General features: G+C 48.6%; 1 protein-coding gene across 9 annotated transcripts in view; it reads right to left on the minus strand.

Moving 5' to 3' along the window:
- Positions 1-680: 680 nt before the first annotated feature.
- DLG1 (discs large MAGUK scaffold protein 1) overlaps positions 681-17,027 on the minus strand; it is a 140,335-nt gene continuing 123,988 nt past the window's right edge. For 6 of the 9 annotated variants that reach the window (XM_054983022.1, XM_054983021.1, XM_054983020.1 and 3 more), the window contains 7 exons: positions 15,370-15,411; positions 10,886-10,936; positions 6,932-7,033; positions 5,705-5,877; positions 2,731-2,840; positions 2,308-2,399; positions 681-1,692 (listed from right to left, as the gene is read on the minus strand). In XM_054983022.1, coding sequence (XP_054838997.1) covers positions 1,586-1,692; positions 2,308-2,399; positions 2,731-2,840; positions 5,705-5,877; positions 6,932-7,033; positions 10,886-10,936; positions 15,370-15,411 — 677 coding nt within the window. In that variant the 3' untranslated portion in view covers positions 681-1,585. Of the gene's footprint in view, positions 1,693-2,307; positions 2,400-2,730; positions 2,841-5,704; positions 5,878-6,931; positions 7,034-10,885; positions 10,937-15,369; positions 15,412-16,782; positions 16,817-17,027 lie in introns of all 9 variants that reach the window. The other 3 variants (XM_054983023.1, XM_054983019.1, XM_054983018.1) reach the window with 1 other exon arrangement.

The raw sequence follows: 17,027 nt of genomic DNA on the forward strand, positions 1-17,027 counted from the left end.
GATGACATGCACCAGGAGATGAACCAGGGGTGTGTGGCCCTGCCACTTCTCCCGGGCCTCTTGGCAGCTGTTGTGAGCATTGATCACGGAGTCTTACTGGACCACCCTTGGGAACTGGGACAGGGAGGCAATTCTGCAGTGGTTCCAGTCCTACTCGAAGACCGGTTCCAGAGTGTGGTGCTGGGGCACTGCTGCTCTGCCCTCGGCCTCGGGGTCCCATCTCCCCCCCCCCCACCATGCTGGGTAAAGCTGCGGGGAGGGGTCATCCAGAGGGGCGAGTTGATACCAGCATGCAGGTGGCACTCAGCTCTGTCTCTTGCTATCGGCAGATCCAGGGAGACTGTGGAAACTGCGAACAGCAGCCTGGAGGCAGTTTTAGGAGGGGGGAGGACGTCCCCTGGCTGGAGCGGGGGGCTGGCAGAGAAGGGCAAAACCTGCCCTTGATTGGATGGCTGCTGCTGCAAAGGCATCAGGGGGGGCTCCCCTTCCTTCAGGTCATGTCAAAGACTCGGGAAAAAGTGGCTCTCAGAGAGCATCAGGGACCACCTAGCTGCAGCCGAAAGAGAATGTATCTTAAGTTATTTAAAGAAAACAATTCCCACAGTTTAGTTAAAGAAAGTTTAATATATATATATATATATATATATATATATTTATATTTATTTATTCATATATATGTATATAATATGTTTGTTATAACAAAATAGGCAGTTATTGAGGGTAAAATATTCATTAAAACCTGATCTCTAAGAAAGTATTTATACTTTGAACAGGACTCTTACCATCAAGACAATGGTCGCCACAAAACCTGTCCTTCCTACGTGAAGCAGAAGCTCTTGGGGTGCCTCAGCAGGTCTGGCACCCCACCCACCCCGCCAGACACACCCAATTGTGTCCTTCCTGTGCTTTTAGAAACAGAAGCCCTCTGCAGCCCTAGCAACAGCAAAACATGAAAAAATAGACTATAAAGAACATTCTTAGGAAATTATGAAAACAAGTTTTCCCTTGTGAAGCCGTGGCAATTGTGCATACATTATCTTGGACATTTTTAAAAAAGTTTTTCATTTAACCACTTGTAAAATTTGCTGCCAACAAAAGAAAACTATGAAACAAAATCCTGCAATCAAATCTCTTGAATCAAACCATGCAATTAAAGTTAAGCATACAGAGTTGCTTACACTTAACATTGTTTAAGACCACTTTTCTTTCATTTCATTAGGAAATCTTTAAAGAATGTATATAAAGCTTTTATTTCTCAAAATCTCTGAAGGATACTTTCCCTTAAACATTAAGGAGTTTACAGCGTAATTCTCCACCTGTCATCCACAACAGCTGGCCAAGCTGCTTCTTCCCGGTCTTTGAGAAACTGGCAGTGCAAAAGCAGATCGGGAGAGTCAAACTGGTCTAAGCTCAAAAGGGGTGATGAGTGTAAAACACTCCCCTAAGCCGTGGGGCGCAGCGGCTCCAGGGAGACCACCCCCTCCCCCTGTGCTGAGGAGGAGCTGGAGGTGGGATCGGCAGCCAGGCTTTGCGTCGTGCATGAAGCAGAGCAAGCCTGATCCGGAATGCAGGGGCTGGCTGGCCTTCACAATTTCTCCTTGGCTGGTACCCAGATGGAGGGGCCGGAGTGCTCTTCAATAATCTGCTTTACTTGGCTGTAGATCTCCTCCAGTGTGTCTCCTTGCACTGTTGCTGCAGAGAAGAGAATAAACCACCACTCACTCATCTCGCGCGTCTGCTTTTCTTTTGCTCACCCATGGCATGGGGGGGGGGGCGGGTGCTGCCTTATGCCAGGTGGCTCCTCTCCCCCCACTACCTTTTCCTCCAAGCTGGATCACTGTTCCTCCATGTTTCTAATCTCTACTGTAGGCAACCCTGAGGCACTTGGAGGTCCAGACTCCCTTGCAGGCTGCCTTAACACTAGTATCGGTGAGCTATTCACTCAGAGCAGCACTCACTGTGTGCTCACTGCTCCTCACCCAAATCTTTCTTAGTCCAGTATTCAGTCTGCTAAGCCAGCAATCTTGGAACCACTAGTTAGGCGTACCCCTCCTGACTGTGCAAATTACGTGGAGAATCCATACAGCCAGAGCCCATACAAAGATGTCACTCCTTCTGAAATGCCACCAGAACTTTCAGAAAGGTTCTCAGCAGATTGGATGGTTTTGCATTTCATGAAGGGCGACAGGAGAAACCAAACGAGTAAGGATAGAAAAACATCCTCCACACTTTCCGAGAGAGCCCTCCTCCTCTTTAGCCACAGGGCGTATGAGATCACCATGACCCACACTGAGTCATCTAACCAACCTGTAAAATGTTCTGTAAATTCTTGCTCTAGCTTCATGGCTCTCTCAAAAGTCTTCCGGGCTTGCTCTTCTGTTAATCGTTTATTCATTTCCCTAAAATTGTAGAAGTCATCAATAGCATTAACTGTGACAGATCACAGAGTTTCATGTAAGGAAAAAAACAGCACAGAAAAGATGTTCTGGGAAATATTTGTTTTGGGAAACAAACGGGCAGCGCCTGCAGAATGTTCACATGCTCAGAGCAAGTTTTGGGCCAAGCTTTCCTCCCACTGGTTAGGAGATAGAGACACGCAGCTGTGGCTGCTGACCTTCCCCCCAAAGGAGTGGCATGCATGCCATATACTAACAGGTAACAGAAGCCTCGTCACTAGCCCAGAGAGGAAAGGGGACAGAGCAGCACTGCATGCAGACAGCTGTCACTCACATGATGTTTTCCATCGATTTAGGTCTGATGTAAATGGAGATCGGATGCAACTGAGCCACTTGAAGTCTCTTGATTGCATTTCCAGAGACGTCGAGGATGCAGTGTTTACCCTGGGACAGGGAGGGAAAAGGTATTTCAGAGCAGAACATGGAATCTGGTGGGAGCTCCAGCTTCGGATAGCTCTGAATGCAGCTTCCGAGCCATGCTGTCAAATCTGTACAATGAAACTGCTGAGGGAGGCTGTCTGGAGACTGGAAGTAAAGAGTTACCCATATGCAGACGGTGCCAAGGCTGTTTCTCTGCTGCAAACAAGGTTGTCTGGAGGCAGAAACTGCCTAGATAACGGCCACAGAACTGATGCTCAGTACAGACAAGGCTGAGATGCTGGTTGACAGTATGGCCAGAAGCTTCAGCCTGGTCAACGTGTGCCGCCCAATGTGCCGCCCCCCCCCCTCCGCCTAAGAGAGCAAGCAGGCAACTTCAGAGTGCCACCAGACCCGAGTCTGCCGATGGATGTGCAGACCTGACCTATGTGCACCTTCTGGGTGCGCAGCAGTCCTGAGCCACAGCCCTCCATAGCCACCAGGCCCATTACTCCTCCTCGCCTGCAGCCTCTGCTAGTTGGGAGCGCCTGTATCTCTCTTGTGTTATTCACTCGTAGGGAAGGGAGGAATCCTGTGTGTGCTTTTGTGTGTGTGTGTGTGTGGGTGGGTGGGTGTTCTGCACTAAATGACCAGTAAGACTAAGGCTTGTTGCATATTCAGGATTTTAACCAGGATTTTAACCACAAGTATAGAAAAGTCAAATGCATAATTATAGGATGGGGGAGAAGAGGAGGTTGAGGGGGGACATGATTGCTCTCTTTAAATATTTGAAAGGCTGTCATTTGGAGGAAGGCAAGGAGCTGTTCCAACTGGCAGCAGAGGGTAGGACCCAAAGCTATGGGCTTAAATTACATGCAGAAAGGTACTGGCTGGATATTAAGAAAAACCTTTTCATGGTCAGAGTAGTTCAAAAGTGGAATCAGCTGCATGGGGAGGTGGTGAAGCTCCCCTTCACTGGCAGTTTTCAAGAAGAGGCTGGATGAATATTTGTCAGAGATGCTTTAGGCTCATCCCCTGCATTGGGCAGGGGGTTGGACTAGGAGGTCTGTATGGCTCCTTCCAACTCTGTGATTCTGTGACTTGTTTTGGCAGTAGTATGTACAAAAATGATCTAGGGGGTCTTAATAGACCATACACTGAACATGAGTCAGCAGTGTGATACGGTAGCTAAAAAGGCAAATGCAGTTTTGGGCTGTATCGACAGAAGCACAATGTCCAGATCACGCAAAGTGATGGTATCGCTCTACTCTGCTCTGGTTAGACTTTACCTAGAGTGTTGTGTTCAGTTTTGGGCACCACAATTTAAGAAGGATATGGACAAGCTGGAACGTGTCCAGAGGAGGGCAACGAAGATGGTGAGGGGTCAGTTTCCTATGAGGAAAGGTTGAAGGAGCTCAGTATGTTTAGCCTGGAGAGGAGACAACTGAGAGTTGATATGATAACTTGAAAGGCTGTCATATAGAGGCTGCCATATAGAGGATGGCGCAGAGTTGTTTTCCGCTGCCCCAGAAGGTCGGACCAGAACCAATGAGTTGAAATTAAATCAAAAGAGTTTTCGGCTAAACATTAGGAAGAACTTCCTGACAGAGCGGTCCCTCGGTGGAACAGGCTTCCTCGGGAAGTGGTGGGCTCTCTTTCTTTGGAGATTTTTAAGCAGAGGCTAGATGGCCATCTGATGGCAATGCTGATTCTGTGAACCTGGGCAGATCCTCTGGAGGAGGGCAGGAAGGGTTACATCAGTGCTTAGTTCTTGTGGCTCCCTCTTACATGCCCAGGGTAAGGCCTTGGGGGTCAGGTAGCAATTTTCCACAGGCCAGTTTGGCTAGAGATCCTGGAGGTTTTTTGCCACCTTCTGGACTTGGAGCAGGGGTCACTGGGGCAGTCAGGGGGGGGGGAGGAAGAGTTGTGAATTTCCTGCATTTGTCAGGTGGTTGGACTAGATGGCCCTAGGGGTCCCTTCCCACTCCATGGTTCTATGACCTTTGTTCCAATCGAAAGTGTTGGGCTACACAATAGCAGGGTAAGTTACAACATAATACAACTGCAGAGAAATTTCATAAGCATTTGCAGTTTTGTATTTTATTGCTATGTAATTGTATATATTAGTTCCAGATTGAGTCATTACACATCAGAGAAGCTCATGTCTTCTGAAGCGAGCTTCAACCAGGTGCTTGTAGCATCAAGCTACAATTATATTTTATGTCCTGGAATCAAGTTGTCAACAACAAGGTAAGGACTTTCTACTCTAGAGTTTATTTACTGGAAATTAGTTGCTAGTTATAGGATAAGATTCTTCAGTTTATGTCTTTAAGGAAGCATATGACTGATGGTTCCACAGCTATTTGTTAGCATTGTGGGTAGAAATTGGTAGTTTGGTGTATTGTGGTTATTTTGGGACGTGTTATAAAAGACAACAATAATAAAACAGATTAATGAAACAAATATACATTCTGCCACAGGCGTTTTTACGGTCACATCGTTGTTTGTTCCAGTGCAGTGTTCCTTCCTTCCTTCCTTCCTTCCTTCCTTCCTTCCTTCCTTCCTTTTGTGTACTTTACACTGTGGTCCCCCCGTGTGCCTGGCAGCCTTGGACAGTCAGCAGGAGGGCACATTAACGACCACCAAAGAGAACGTTGTTTCTAGTAACCCTCTACTCCACCTTTGAAGGCAAAGGGCACCGGTCTATAAAAGGGGGGGGGGTCACTGTACTGGCCTTTTTACTTTCAGCCCTCTCTCTAATCATACTAAGCACGGAGTTCGCCTTTTTTACCTGTTACACACGGCGCTGACCTTTTTTTCACTGAGCTGTCCGCTATAATCCCAAGATACCATTCCCTCTCGATTTCAGCATTGCACTAGTAGACACCTACCTTTTCAGCTACCTCTCGCACAGACTGAACGCTTGTCCCATACAGATGATTGTTGTACTGTCCAGCTTCGATAAATCTGTGATCCTGAATATCTTTTTCCATCTGTTCACGGCTCATTACGAAGTGGTAGTCCCGCCCATCCACCTCATAGTCCCGTTTTGGTCGAGTGGTATCTGTACAAAGAGGACAACCAGGCAGATGGAGACAAGACTCATCCATTTGAGCCAGGAGTTCTTGGGAACATCATGGCTTCCTGAGATGGCCAATGACAGCCAAGGACCTCTGCCCACTGCTAGCCATGATGAGAAGGCGAGGGGGACTCCTCAGCTGCGGAGGCTCAACAACTCCACCTGCAAGCCCCGTCCCTTCTCACCTGTGCCCTGCCAATGCAGCTGGCTGCTGCTGAGGTTGACATCTTGCAATACAGCGTGCCCCCTGCAAATCCCAGCCCTATCCATTCTCCTGCCTCTGCACAGTGCCCCCCGTTTTTGGGACCTTCCATTCCCACATCACCTACATCCTAAGCTTTCCGTTACCTGCCTGTACTGCTGGGGCATCCAAGCACCTGGCCCCTCAGCCTCATCTCCCTCGCCTTCTCCCTGCTTCTGTGGCCTCAGGAAATGGGAAGGAGGGGGAAGGGGCTCCAAGCCACCCCTCCTCTCTGTATCTGCCAATAAATCTCGGGTTTGCATCCTGGTGCCCTCCTGCCTTCATTTCTGCGCTTTTTTCTGGCTTCCCTCTATCCTCTCACCTGCCGCCGCCAAAATCACCCTCTTTCTTGCTGCTCAGAGCTTGTGCTCCAGCCCTACAGACTATCTCTGCACCCTGCCTCCATCCAGGCCACATTCCAGGTCCTTCCAATCTCCTGTGACCTCACCTACCCCCATCTTTCACAGTATACATGACAGCAACTCTGATGTACAGGTTTACAGGAACGACTGAGTACCCTGGATGAATATGCTCTAGAATACTGTACAGGATTTATCGTGCATGCTTTATGCTAGTCTACACGCCTCCTTCTTCTGTGAAGCCTTTGTCCTAATTACAACCCCACCCCCACCCACCCCCAAGTGTTCTCACTTCTGTTCACATCCACTGATGGTTCCTTTTGTCTTTCCTGCTGAAATTTCAATTCTAAGCCTCAACGGGGCAGGTGCCTGTTGTTGCTGCCTATTTATTTAAGCCTCATCATAATGTGCCTCCCCTGACCACCCTTTCCATACATACGTGGAACGCATGATCCAAATTTGTCTGGAAATTCAGATATCAGGTCATCATTTATCCGGTCTTTCATAGGTCCGAGAACGATCACAGGCCGCGTGTAACTTACTGAAAGAAAAATGGACACACGTATTTCGTTACGGGCTGTCTTGTCCTGTTTCAGCAAAGTCCGTGCAAGCAAACTAGCTGGGGGCCAGCATGCTTGTACTAAAGAGCAGTTCCCCACCGTCTGCAAAGGGAACAGGATTTTCCCAGGACAAGGAGGGGATGGCTGGTTGCAACATCATGCTGCCTGGTTACGGAGCGGTTGGCAGAGCCTCCCACCCCGCATCAGGTGGAATAAACTTCAAGGACTATGCCATTTACTCTGCTGGAAGGGAGAGCCTTTCCAAGATGTCAATCACCTGAAAGCCTCCCAAACAGGCAGTGGAAACTTTTTTTTTTGTTATGCAGCTGGAATCTCTGCGTTATGCCCTTGTCTTTGTGGCACAACAGAAAGGTTTGGCCACTGCTCACTCAAGCTCTGAGGGCGAATCACAGCTCCCTCACTGAATGAGCCCCGGGCACCTCAACCCCAAGGATCCAAAGTGGAACTCTGGAAGCAGATATTCAAGGGAAAGAGCTGCCTCTAGAGCGACATCCCAGCTGATGGCCTTGGCTGAGCAGACACCATGGACGATCTGGATCGAGGAGGGTTGGTGTGCTGGTGTTGTTGGATCTCACAGTAGCGTTTGATACAGTTGATTACGACCTCCTGACTCACTGCCTCGCTGATGTGGGGATAAGTGGGACTGCCTTACAGTGGCTATTCTTCATTCTCCATGGTTGGAGACTGAGGTTGGCGCAGGGGGAGCAGTTGTCGCCTCGCCACCCTTTAGTGTGTGGCCCTCCTCAGAGGGCAATGTTATTTAACCTCTATATGCACCCTCTAGCCCAGCAGGTGCAGAGTTTCAGACTGGGTGGCCATCAGTACACTAACGACACCCAAAACTTTATCTGCTGATGGACGGCCAGCTGAATTTCACACTGGACAATCTGACCAGGGCTCTGGATGGTTAAAATAGAGCCGACTGAAACTAAACCCGATGAAGACGGAGGTCTTGCACCAAGGTGGTGGGCTGTACGGTTCCGGGATTTGACTCCCATCCCTTCATGGGGCACCGCTTATGCCTGTATCGACAGCAAGGACTTTGGCCGTGGTCCTGGATGCCTCCTTATCAATGGAGGCCCAGGTCATGGCAGTTTCCAGGTCAGCGTTTTTTTAATCTTTGCCAGATTAGACAACTTGTCCCCTACCTTTTGACCCACAACCTAGCTGAGATGATTCATGTAATGGTCAGTTCTAGGTTGGACTACTGCAACTTGCTTTACGCTGGGCTGCCCTTGGGCCTGCTTTGTAAGCGGCAACTGGTCCAAAATGCAATGGTGTGTGTTTTGACTGGTACTCCGTTCCGGCCACATGTAACACCAGTTCTGCGCTAGCTGCACTGGCTCCCAGTGGAATTCCAGATCAAGTTGAGGGTTTTGGGTTTAACCTTTAAGGCCCTTTGTGGACGGGGACCAGAGTGCCTGCAGGCCCGCCTCTCACCGTATGTTCCCTGGAGGGTGCGTTGTTCATCAGATAAACATCCACTGGTGCACCCTGGCCCCAAGGAGGCTCACCTTGTCTCAATCAGGGCCAGGGCTTTCTTGGCCCTGGCACCAACCTGGTGGAACTCTGTCTGTGGAAACTCAGGCCCAGCAATATGTGCACTGCTGTTTTTATGTTGCCATGTTTTTACTTATATATGATATATGAGAGCAAGTTTGGTGTAGTGGTTAAGAGCGCGGGACTGTAATCTAGAGAGCCGGGTTTGATTCCCCACTCTTCTGCTTGAAGCCAGCTGGGTGGCCTTGGGCTAGTCACAGCTCTCTCAGAGCTCTCTCAGCCCCACCCACCTCACAGGGTAATTTGTTGTAGGGATAATAATGACATACTTTGTAAACTGCTCTGAGTGGGTTTTAAGTTGCCCTGAAGGGCGGTATATAAATTGAATGTTATTATATGGTTGTAATTCACTCTGAGCCCACTTGCGGGGTGAGCAGACTATAAATGTAAATAAATAAATAAATAAATAAATTCATTTATTTATTTAATCACATTTCTAGACCGCCCTCCCCGTCAGATGGGCTCAGGGCGGTTTAACAACAACTTAAAACAGTAAAAACATTATAAAAACATTAAAACATCAAAACAATTAAAATTGGCGGGTATAAAATATTAAAATGCAGCATTGTCCTGCATGGGTGGTGGAAGGTCTTCAGCGGTATGGCCGGCGAGAGGAGAGCCCAGCCCCCACCAAATGCCCGGCGGAACATCTCCGTCTTGCAGGCCCGGCGGAAATAACTGAGAGGCCTGGACGGGGCTCCCTGCTCCGCTCCCCACCCACTGCTGACTCCTCTGTCCACCTCCTGGGCTCCCAATTCCTCCTTTCCACCCCTCTGCTTCTTCCCCCAAGGCTCCTTCCTCCTCCGCCTCCCTTCACGGATCTCCTCCTCCCTTCCTTCCTTCCTTCCTTCCTTCCTTCCTTCCTTCCTTCCTTCCTTCCTTCCTTCCTTCCTCCCTCCCTTCCTTCCTTCCTTCCAGGGAAGGGCTGTGAGGCAGACTGCTCAGCCATGCTGCCCACTTGGCCGTAGGCCCGGGTTCCTTTTTGTGAAGGCACAGGGTTGCCTGGCAACCTCTTCATCCAACTGATTCTTCAGTTAGTGCCACAAAGACACTGAGACACGAGGGGCCAGAGTTTGTTGCCTGGCTGGTGATACAACAGGTGGTAAAACCTGAACAAGCTGTTCAGTCTTCTGCGGCTCTCTCATCTGGACTTCAGGGTGGGGAGCACAGATACTTAGAGAGATTTCTTTCGGTCTGTAACGCTGCTGTTCTCTCCTCCCTTTCAAAGGGACCAGCGAAGTGGCTCAGGAGGAAGAGACAAGCAGAGATGTGGAGGTGAAATATATTCAACTAAATGCAGAATTTGCATTTGAGTAATTTCTCCTCAACAATATTCAGTCAGTCATGACTCACGTTTTTGTCAGAGAACCTAAAAGGACAACCTTCATTTACATCTTAGGCCGTACATCTTTATTTTCAACATCACTCACTGCAAATCAGGTTACAAACTTCCATGCAACAGATTATTTTGGCAACAAAAGTGATTAACAGGTAGGTCTCCTCCAGTGTGCCTGAAAGTAACAAAGACTTCTGCACCTCTTGAAGTGTCAAGTGGTAGTCACGGAGGTTGGGGCCCACTTACCACCTCATGAAAACTGGCAGCAGCCCACCCCTTTCAGCCCAGGGAAGGTCTCCGGTGCTTCCTCCGCAGTTGCACCACATCATGGCTGAGCACCAGGGCTACGCATTCTTGCAAGAGGCCCCTTAGCATGTTTCCTATCGCACAACTTTTGATGTAAAATAGTAAAGAGTCCAGTAGCACCTTTAAGACTAACCAACTTGTTTGTAGCATAAGCTTTGGAGAGCCACAGCTCTCTTCATCAGAGCTGTGTTTCTCGAAAGCTTATGCTACAAGTAAGTTGGTTAGTCTTAAAGGTGCTACTGGACTCTTGACTATTTTGCAATTACAGACTAACATGGCTAACTCCTCTGGATCTGTGAACTTTTGATGTGTGCATTTCCTTGTGCCCTCCCCGTTGTCCTCACCATCACTCACCTCTTTTATTCCAAGGTTTCTTCTGAGCTCTGTCAGAGGTCTTGCAGGTGACATTCTTGCTTCACACTGCTGCCATCAAATGGGCTCTCCCTACCTTGGATCTACTGTGTCTATTAACATGTCTATTAATATTCTAACAAAATAAAATCTTACTGGGAAGAACTGGAAGAAGAACCAAAAGTAATTCCCCCCCAATCTCGCCTCTTTAGTTCCAAGACTGCCAGGCTAAGTACTTCCTGAACACAGTTGCACAAACCTTCTTGTTGAGTGACGGGCTCATAAGACAAGACACACTCCTCTTGGCCACCTAGAAGGTTGGACAGAAAAAGTATTTTTTCAAACAATAATGTTACTCCTCCCCTTCACTGCCCGGAGAAATGTAATAGCTTTTTTTTTTTTTTTTAAAGGCAGGGATGAGGTGAACAATCATTTTCTGTAAAGGTCATTTGATGAACCTTTAAAAACCAGACCATTCTAAAAAAGGAGCATCTCAAGTTTAGCTGACCTGAAATGCAATCTCTTATTGCAGAAGATTCTTGCATATGTTAACACTACAGAGCAGGTAAATGATACGGTCGGTCACTGCTAAAGGGGCGAATGTCCTCTATCTTTGTCTACCAGAATTTAGGCCCCAGGAGCTTAAATCAATTCAAATATGGTCATTTCACTGTCTTCTTGCTAATATCAGCGTTTGCAAGGGGTATGTTCTGCCTAAATGCCTTCTCAGCCAAGGGCTGCCAAGCTCGGTGAGGCTACGGGCACTTTGGGAATTTTGAGAAAAAGTAACGCACACCACACACAAAATAGCTGCCATAGGATATCCTTACGCATCCCAAACATATTTTTAACAAACGTTTCAATTCAACGCATCACTGGATGGGAGGTGTCACAGACCCCTCAATTCTTCAAGAAGCCCAAGAGCAGAAGTTAAGAACAAAACACACTGCTGAGGGGCAAGAACCTCACCTCCCAGGTGAACAATTGCCATCACCAGTCCCTGTGAACTAACCCTCAGCTTAGAGACCAAAAAACAAAGTCTACACCTATTCTGGGTGTTGTCAGCTGACTTCCAGAAAGCAGTTATTTGGTAGCTGTTAGACATGGGCATGAATCGAAATACAAATCAAATTTCATGACGAATTGAACCGATTTGTGTATCGCGAAAACATGTTCTGTAGGGCCGCATTTTTCACGAAATCTATGACTTTTGGGGCCGATTTGTTTGACTCGTGAAATGCTTTGTGATGCCAGACAGGCTGATTCCCTAGGCAACATAGGCCCGGAATGTCTGCAGACCTTTTGTTGCCAAGAAAACCCCAAGCTTAGCCCATATAACCTTGATAGGCAGCTCTCTCTGCCAACCTGAAAGCTCTCATTCTATTCTATGAGAGCAACAAGCAGGGGGGACATGGGCCTTCTGTAGCCATGGGAAAAAGAACACGCAAGCCTCCTTCCGACTCCAGCACGTCCTCCCCCTCCCCCTCGGAACAACTCTTTCCAAATCGCAGTTCAGTGCATGCCCGCCCCCCGGCACAGCCACTGTCCAAACACAGCACGCTTCCCTCACCCCTCCAGCCCCTCTCCTTCTCACTTTGGGGGGACTGCAATTCTAATCACAGAAACTCTCATTCAAAACTCCACATTAATACACAGAGATAAAACACACAAGCTTATTTACATAGAAACACAGAGCTGGAAGGGACCCCCCCCACACACACACTCCCAGTGACCACCACTGCCAGTGACCGCCCAGAGGAAGGAAAAAACTCCAAGATCCCCAGTCTGGCCTGGAGGAAAATTCCTTCTTGACCCCAAAGTCAGGGCGATTGATTGGCATTAACCTGGGCATACAAGAAAGGGCCACGAGAGCCTAGCGCCAGCTCTCCACATGCCCTCCCTCTCCTGATCTGCATACAAATGGCAAAACATTACACTGCAGAAATGAGTTTTCTAGAGGATACGAATAACTGCGCACTGGAGCTGACTGGAAGTGCAGCAATGGAGCGAGGAGGCCCTGTGACGGACAGGCAAAGGCCTGGCCCTTCAGAGGGAGAAAGACTGGAGGGATCCTGCTTTACAAGTGAGTGTGGCAGACAGAGTTTGGGTCCCGAGAGTGTTTGCTGAAGAAAGCCTGTCACGGAAGACTCCGGAAGTTGCTGAACCTGCCTCTTTGGGGCAAAGCACGCTAGCTTGAGGAAGAGATGGCAGTTATCTCAAAGCCCCCGATTCTGAGGGAATCTAGAGAAAGGTTTATGTTTTCTAGGAGGAGCTCACATGTACACTGGGAGAATCCTGAGGTGGAGGGAAGGCCAATATTGGCCTTGGCTGGTGGCTGCTCTTTATGGTCCTAGATTACCAACTCCAACCTTATCAACAAAATGTGCCCAGCAAGTCTGTTACACCTGTAAATTGGCTCTTTCCTCTTTTCTGAACCCTCTTATTCCCCTGACCCTGGGAGTAAATTAGAGTTACTGTTCCTCTTCTGTTTCCCTCACAGGTGCTGAGCTTATTCCACGCAGAGGCCACTTGGACGGGGTCTATCAGGAGGAGGGCTGGGGTAGAGGCCACACAGGTTGAGCCTTACATCACACGACCTCTGACTGAGCGTCATTTTAAGAGCAGTGAAGTGACTCTATACTTGGCTCTGAGTGGGGCTTAAGACCTGGTGTGAGATGTCGGCATTGTTGCACTGATCGGTAATTGTGACCACAACACTATTAAGTTCAGCATTCATGACAATGGAAAGTTAGCACTAAAGATCAAGAAACATTTGATTTCAAAAGGGGAAGCTTTGCAAAAATAAGCAGGCTACTCAGAAGAAAGATAATGAAGAGAGTCCAGTCCTTCCAGAATGCCTGGGATATCAGAACAACACCCCGGGGGGGGGGCGCTGTAGTGATTGCCCCCCCACCCCGGTCAATAGGCGCAGGGTCTGAGTCTTGTTTCAGAGGGCTGAGAGTAACGGTGCACTGCTAAGGTGAGACTGGGGAAAGCCCATTTGAAACAGGGGAAGGGGTGGGGGTGGTCTGGGATGCTTGCAGTGCAGTTGCTGCTTGCAACGCAGTTGTGGGAACGGACTCTTGGACGTGGAAGGCCGTGCTCGGCGCCTGGTACGGTATCCTGCAGCAGACAGCAGGGAGTTATGGCAGACTGAGTCCAGGCCGCAGGCACAGTGTCAAACAGCAGGCGGGGGAACGGGCAGCCCTGAGACGGTCGGCAGTCCTTTGCCTTGTCTGCTTGGCAGTGGGAACACGGGACCCTCCAGCACACCCTAACGACAGGCTCCCCCTGTGCTCAGTGGAAGGCAGGGGTAGAAACGGCAACGGCCGTGGTTTTAGAACTACAGTCACAGTTATGCTTGACTGTATCACATTGTTATTTATTTATTTATTTATTATATCTGTTAGGTATGTAAACCAGATACAATTCCACAGTAATAAAACCACTAAAACATTAATACCATAATAATTAAATAGTAAGTACAATGAAGTCCATTACTCTATAAAAAAGTATAAAACAAATGAGGTGTAAAAGCTGTCGGCTGCACCCTACAGCTGGACCTAGGCAACGAAGGCAGTGCTTGTGGCCACTGGAAAGGGGCAATTTGGCCAAGTCCCACAGACCCTTCTTTCTGGTAGGCTGCTGCACCAAAGACGCCTGGCCCAGAGAGGGAGTGGACGACATGCTCAAGAGAAGGAGAAAGAAAAAAAGAAACAGGGAGGGAGGGAGGATCTGTAGGAGAAGGTGGTGGTGTAGATCACAAAGTTGCAGGAGGGAGTTCTCAATTCTGCCAAGCAGGGAGGTTCAGATGCCCCCATCACTGTATGCACATCAACACCCCCTTTCCTCAGATCCGGCAGGTCCTGGCTCCCACAGCTAGAAGGCCCCGAGTAAGAGGATTCTGCAGGCACATAATCCACTGGTGTGCATGCATGAAACACCACAGAGAGGAAGTTACGAGGCATGGGACATGGATTTCCCTAGGATGCTATAGCAAGATCCCTGCATGCTCTTGGCCCTAGCCATGTCATGAAAAGAGGGGCATACAAGGAGTTTAAATAAATCAATATTGGTCACTGAAATTCAAGAAATATAGAGACAAAAGATTCAAGGAGACCAACAAAAATGACCAACAACGTTTACTGCACAGTCCGCTGAGGAAGGTAGAAGAAACCGTGTTTAGAGATTTCGGAGGAGGTTTTGTAAATGAATTTTCACTCAAGGATGAAATTATTAACAACGAAAGGTGAGGCAAGTGAAACGTGAGGGGATGGGCAGGATAGCAAGAATGTGAGCTGTCCCACCGAGGACATCCACTCTGGGTCATTTTCGCGTCAAATCTCCTCTCTGGCGTTGGGGCTTTCTGAGATGCCTGACAGGAGCACCTGGTGAGAACGTGTGTGGGAGTGAGCAGACACCAGGGTGGAGGAGGGCGTATCGAGTACTTGGATCAGAAGCTCCCTCAACCACAAGGCAGCAACTGCCAAATCAAACAAAAAGGCATGAGAGAGGAGGCCAGCAGACACTCATCCAGCAGTCCAGCCCTCCTTGGAAGAAAAGCAAATGGGGATAACAGCTTCAACACAAGCGCCACAGCTCACTGAGCCTGGACCAGAACAATCACATAAGAAAGGCTTGGGAGAGACTAGAGAAAGGGTACTTGGGACTCCTATAATGTAAGCACAAGGGAAGAAATCCTAGCCGCTAAGCTACTACCCAAAGATGAAGAGAGATACTTACGGTAGCTACTTTCACTGTCACTGGCGTTAGACGTTACATGTTCTGTAAATGCAAAAAAAGAGAGAAAATAAGGTGCTGTGAGACAATAGCATGAATTCTGGGTGAAAGCAGACCAAAGGAGCAGAAATGGCTAATAGCCTAGGTAGTTCACCCAGAAACAACAACATCAGAATAACTTCCTTGACGTCCAAATCACACCCTGTGATTTTTCGACTGGTACTCAGAAGAGGTGTTACACAGTTATTGTATGTAGAACAAAATGGCTGATCTGCTACTCCTGTTTTACACTGGCTAAGCACCTGCACTCAAGATTTAATACATACCCGGGGGTGGGGTGGGGGGAGAACCAACCCTCCAGGATACAAAAGAAGTTATTAGGATGCACAGAAGAGTTGAGAAATGCTGGAACTCCAACGGAATATACTACCCTGCAGAGAAGCTGCTTTCTTAGGAATTGTTTAGCCCTGCAAGGTTGGCAACCAGAGGCTTCCTAGACTGTAAGGAGGGGAGATCGGGGCTCTCCGCTCTTCTCCCCGCCTCCCACTCTCATTGTCCACTCCTTATTCCTGTCCCCACAAGTACACCCTTTCAATTGGAGTCAACAGACTTCGGGCAAGCAAAGCTGCCTCTGCTACGTACACTCATACCACTGACTTGGCTTCCAGCTTTGCAGTTCCTTCCCACAATGCAATTTAACTAGATGCTGTTTATTATGCTGGCTCCATTTTATACCTCCTTTTCTCCAAGGAGCTCAAGGTGGTGTACACAGAGCGATTTCCTTTAAACTGCACCGAAGCCTGAGCAGTAGGTTACGCTGGGCAACAATGACAGCTGTGCGGCTGCCCGGTGAACGTCATGGCTAGGTGGAGATTCCAGCACTCCATCCGTGCCATCTAATGAGCTCTCTGTGTTTCTCTTGTGCAGACGAGGCCTTAATTACACAGTGCCTGCTACGTTCAGGGGTGGAGAGAAATCGCGCTTGATACTATCCGCTGTGCTGGAGAGCGTGCTTGAAGAGGAGACCAAACTCCTAAGCGAACTACCTCCTTTTTCCCGTGATGCCACCCTAAGGGCTCCAGGGAGCCATGTCTGGAACCCTTATTCCACTTAGGGTGTCCAATCTGACATCAACACAGCATAGGGTAAAGAAAACTGGTAACGGGAGCAGAAATTCTTGTAACTGTGCAGACACGGAAAGGCCTCTTAGTCCGAAAGCAAAAGCAGAGGGCGGTCATGTCATCTCAGCAAGATGGCAAACTACTGAAAAGTAACGGAAGCCCAGCAGAGGAATCTGGCAGGCAGGAGCTCCTGCCCCCAGCAGTGTCCACAAAACACGACGTCTCGGAGGATGAAGTGTGCAGGCAGGAGGCAGGGCTCAGAGGGTCACAGGACTTACTCGGGTGGGTCACTTACTCAGGCCTTTTGATCCCATGTCTTCAGGGATCTCCTGCAGAGCAGTTCCCAGAGGGCAAGCAAGAGAGAGACAATCACAGAGAAAACAACGGTCAGTAGCATGTAACAGAGGTGTACAACAAGGCGGTTCCAAGAGCGTCTACAGGGGACAAAGAGACCTACTTAAAATTTAGTCAGGCACCAATTCAAGAGCAGCACAGCAGACTCAAAGGAAACCACCCTCCGTCCCTCTGCGGACGTGATGG

This window comes from Eublepharis macularius, chromosome 6 (genome assembly GCF_028583425.1).
Source record: "Eublepharis macularius isolate TG4126 chromosome 6, MPM_Emac_v1.0, whole genome shotgun sequence".
Classification (NCBI taxonomy): Eukaryota; Metazoa; Chordata; class Lepidosauria; order Squamata; family Eublepharidae; genus Eublepharis; species Eublepharis macularius.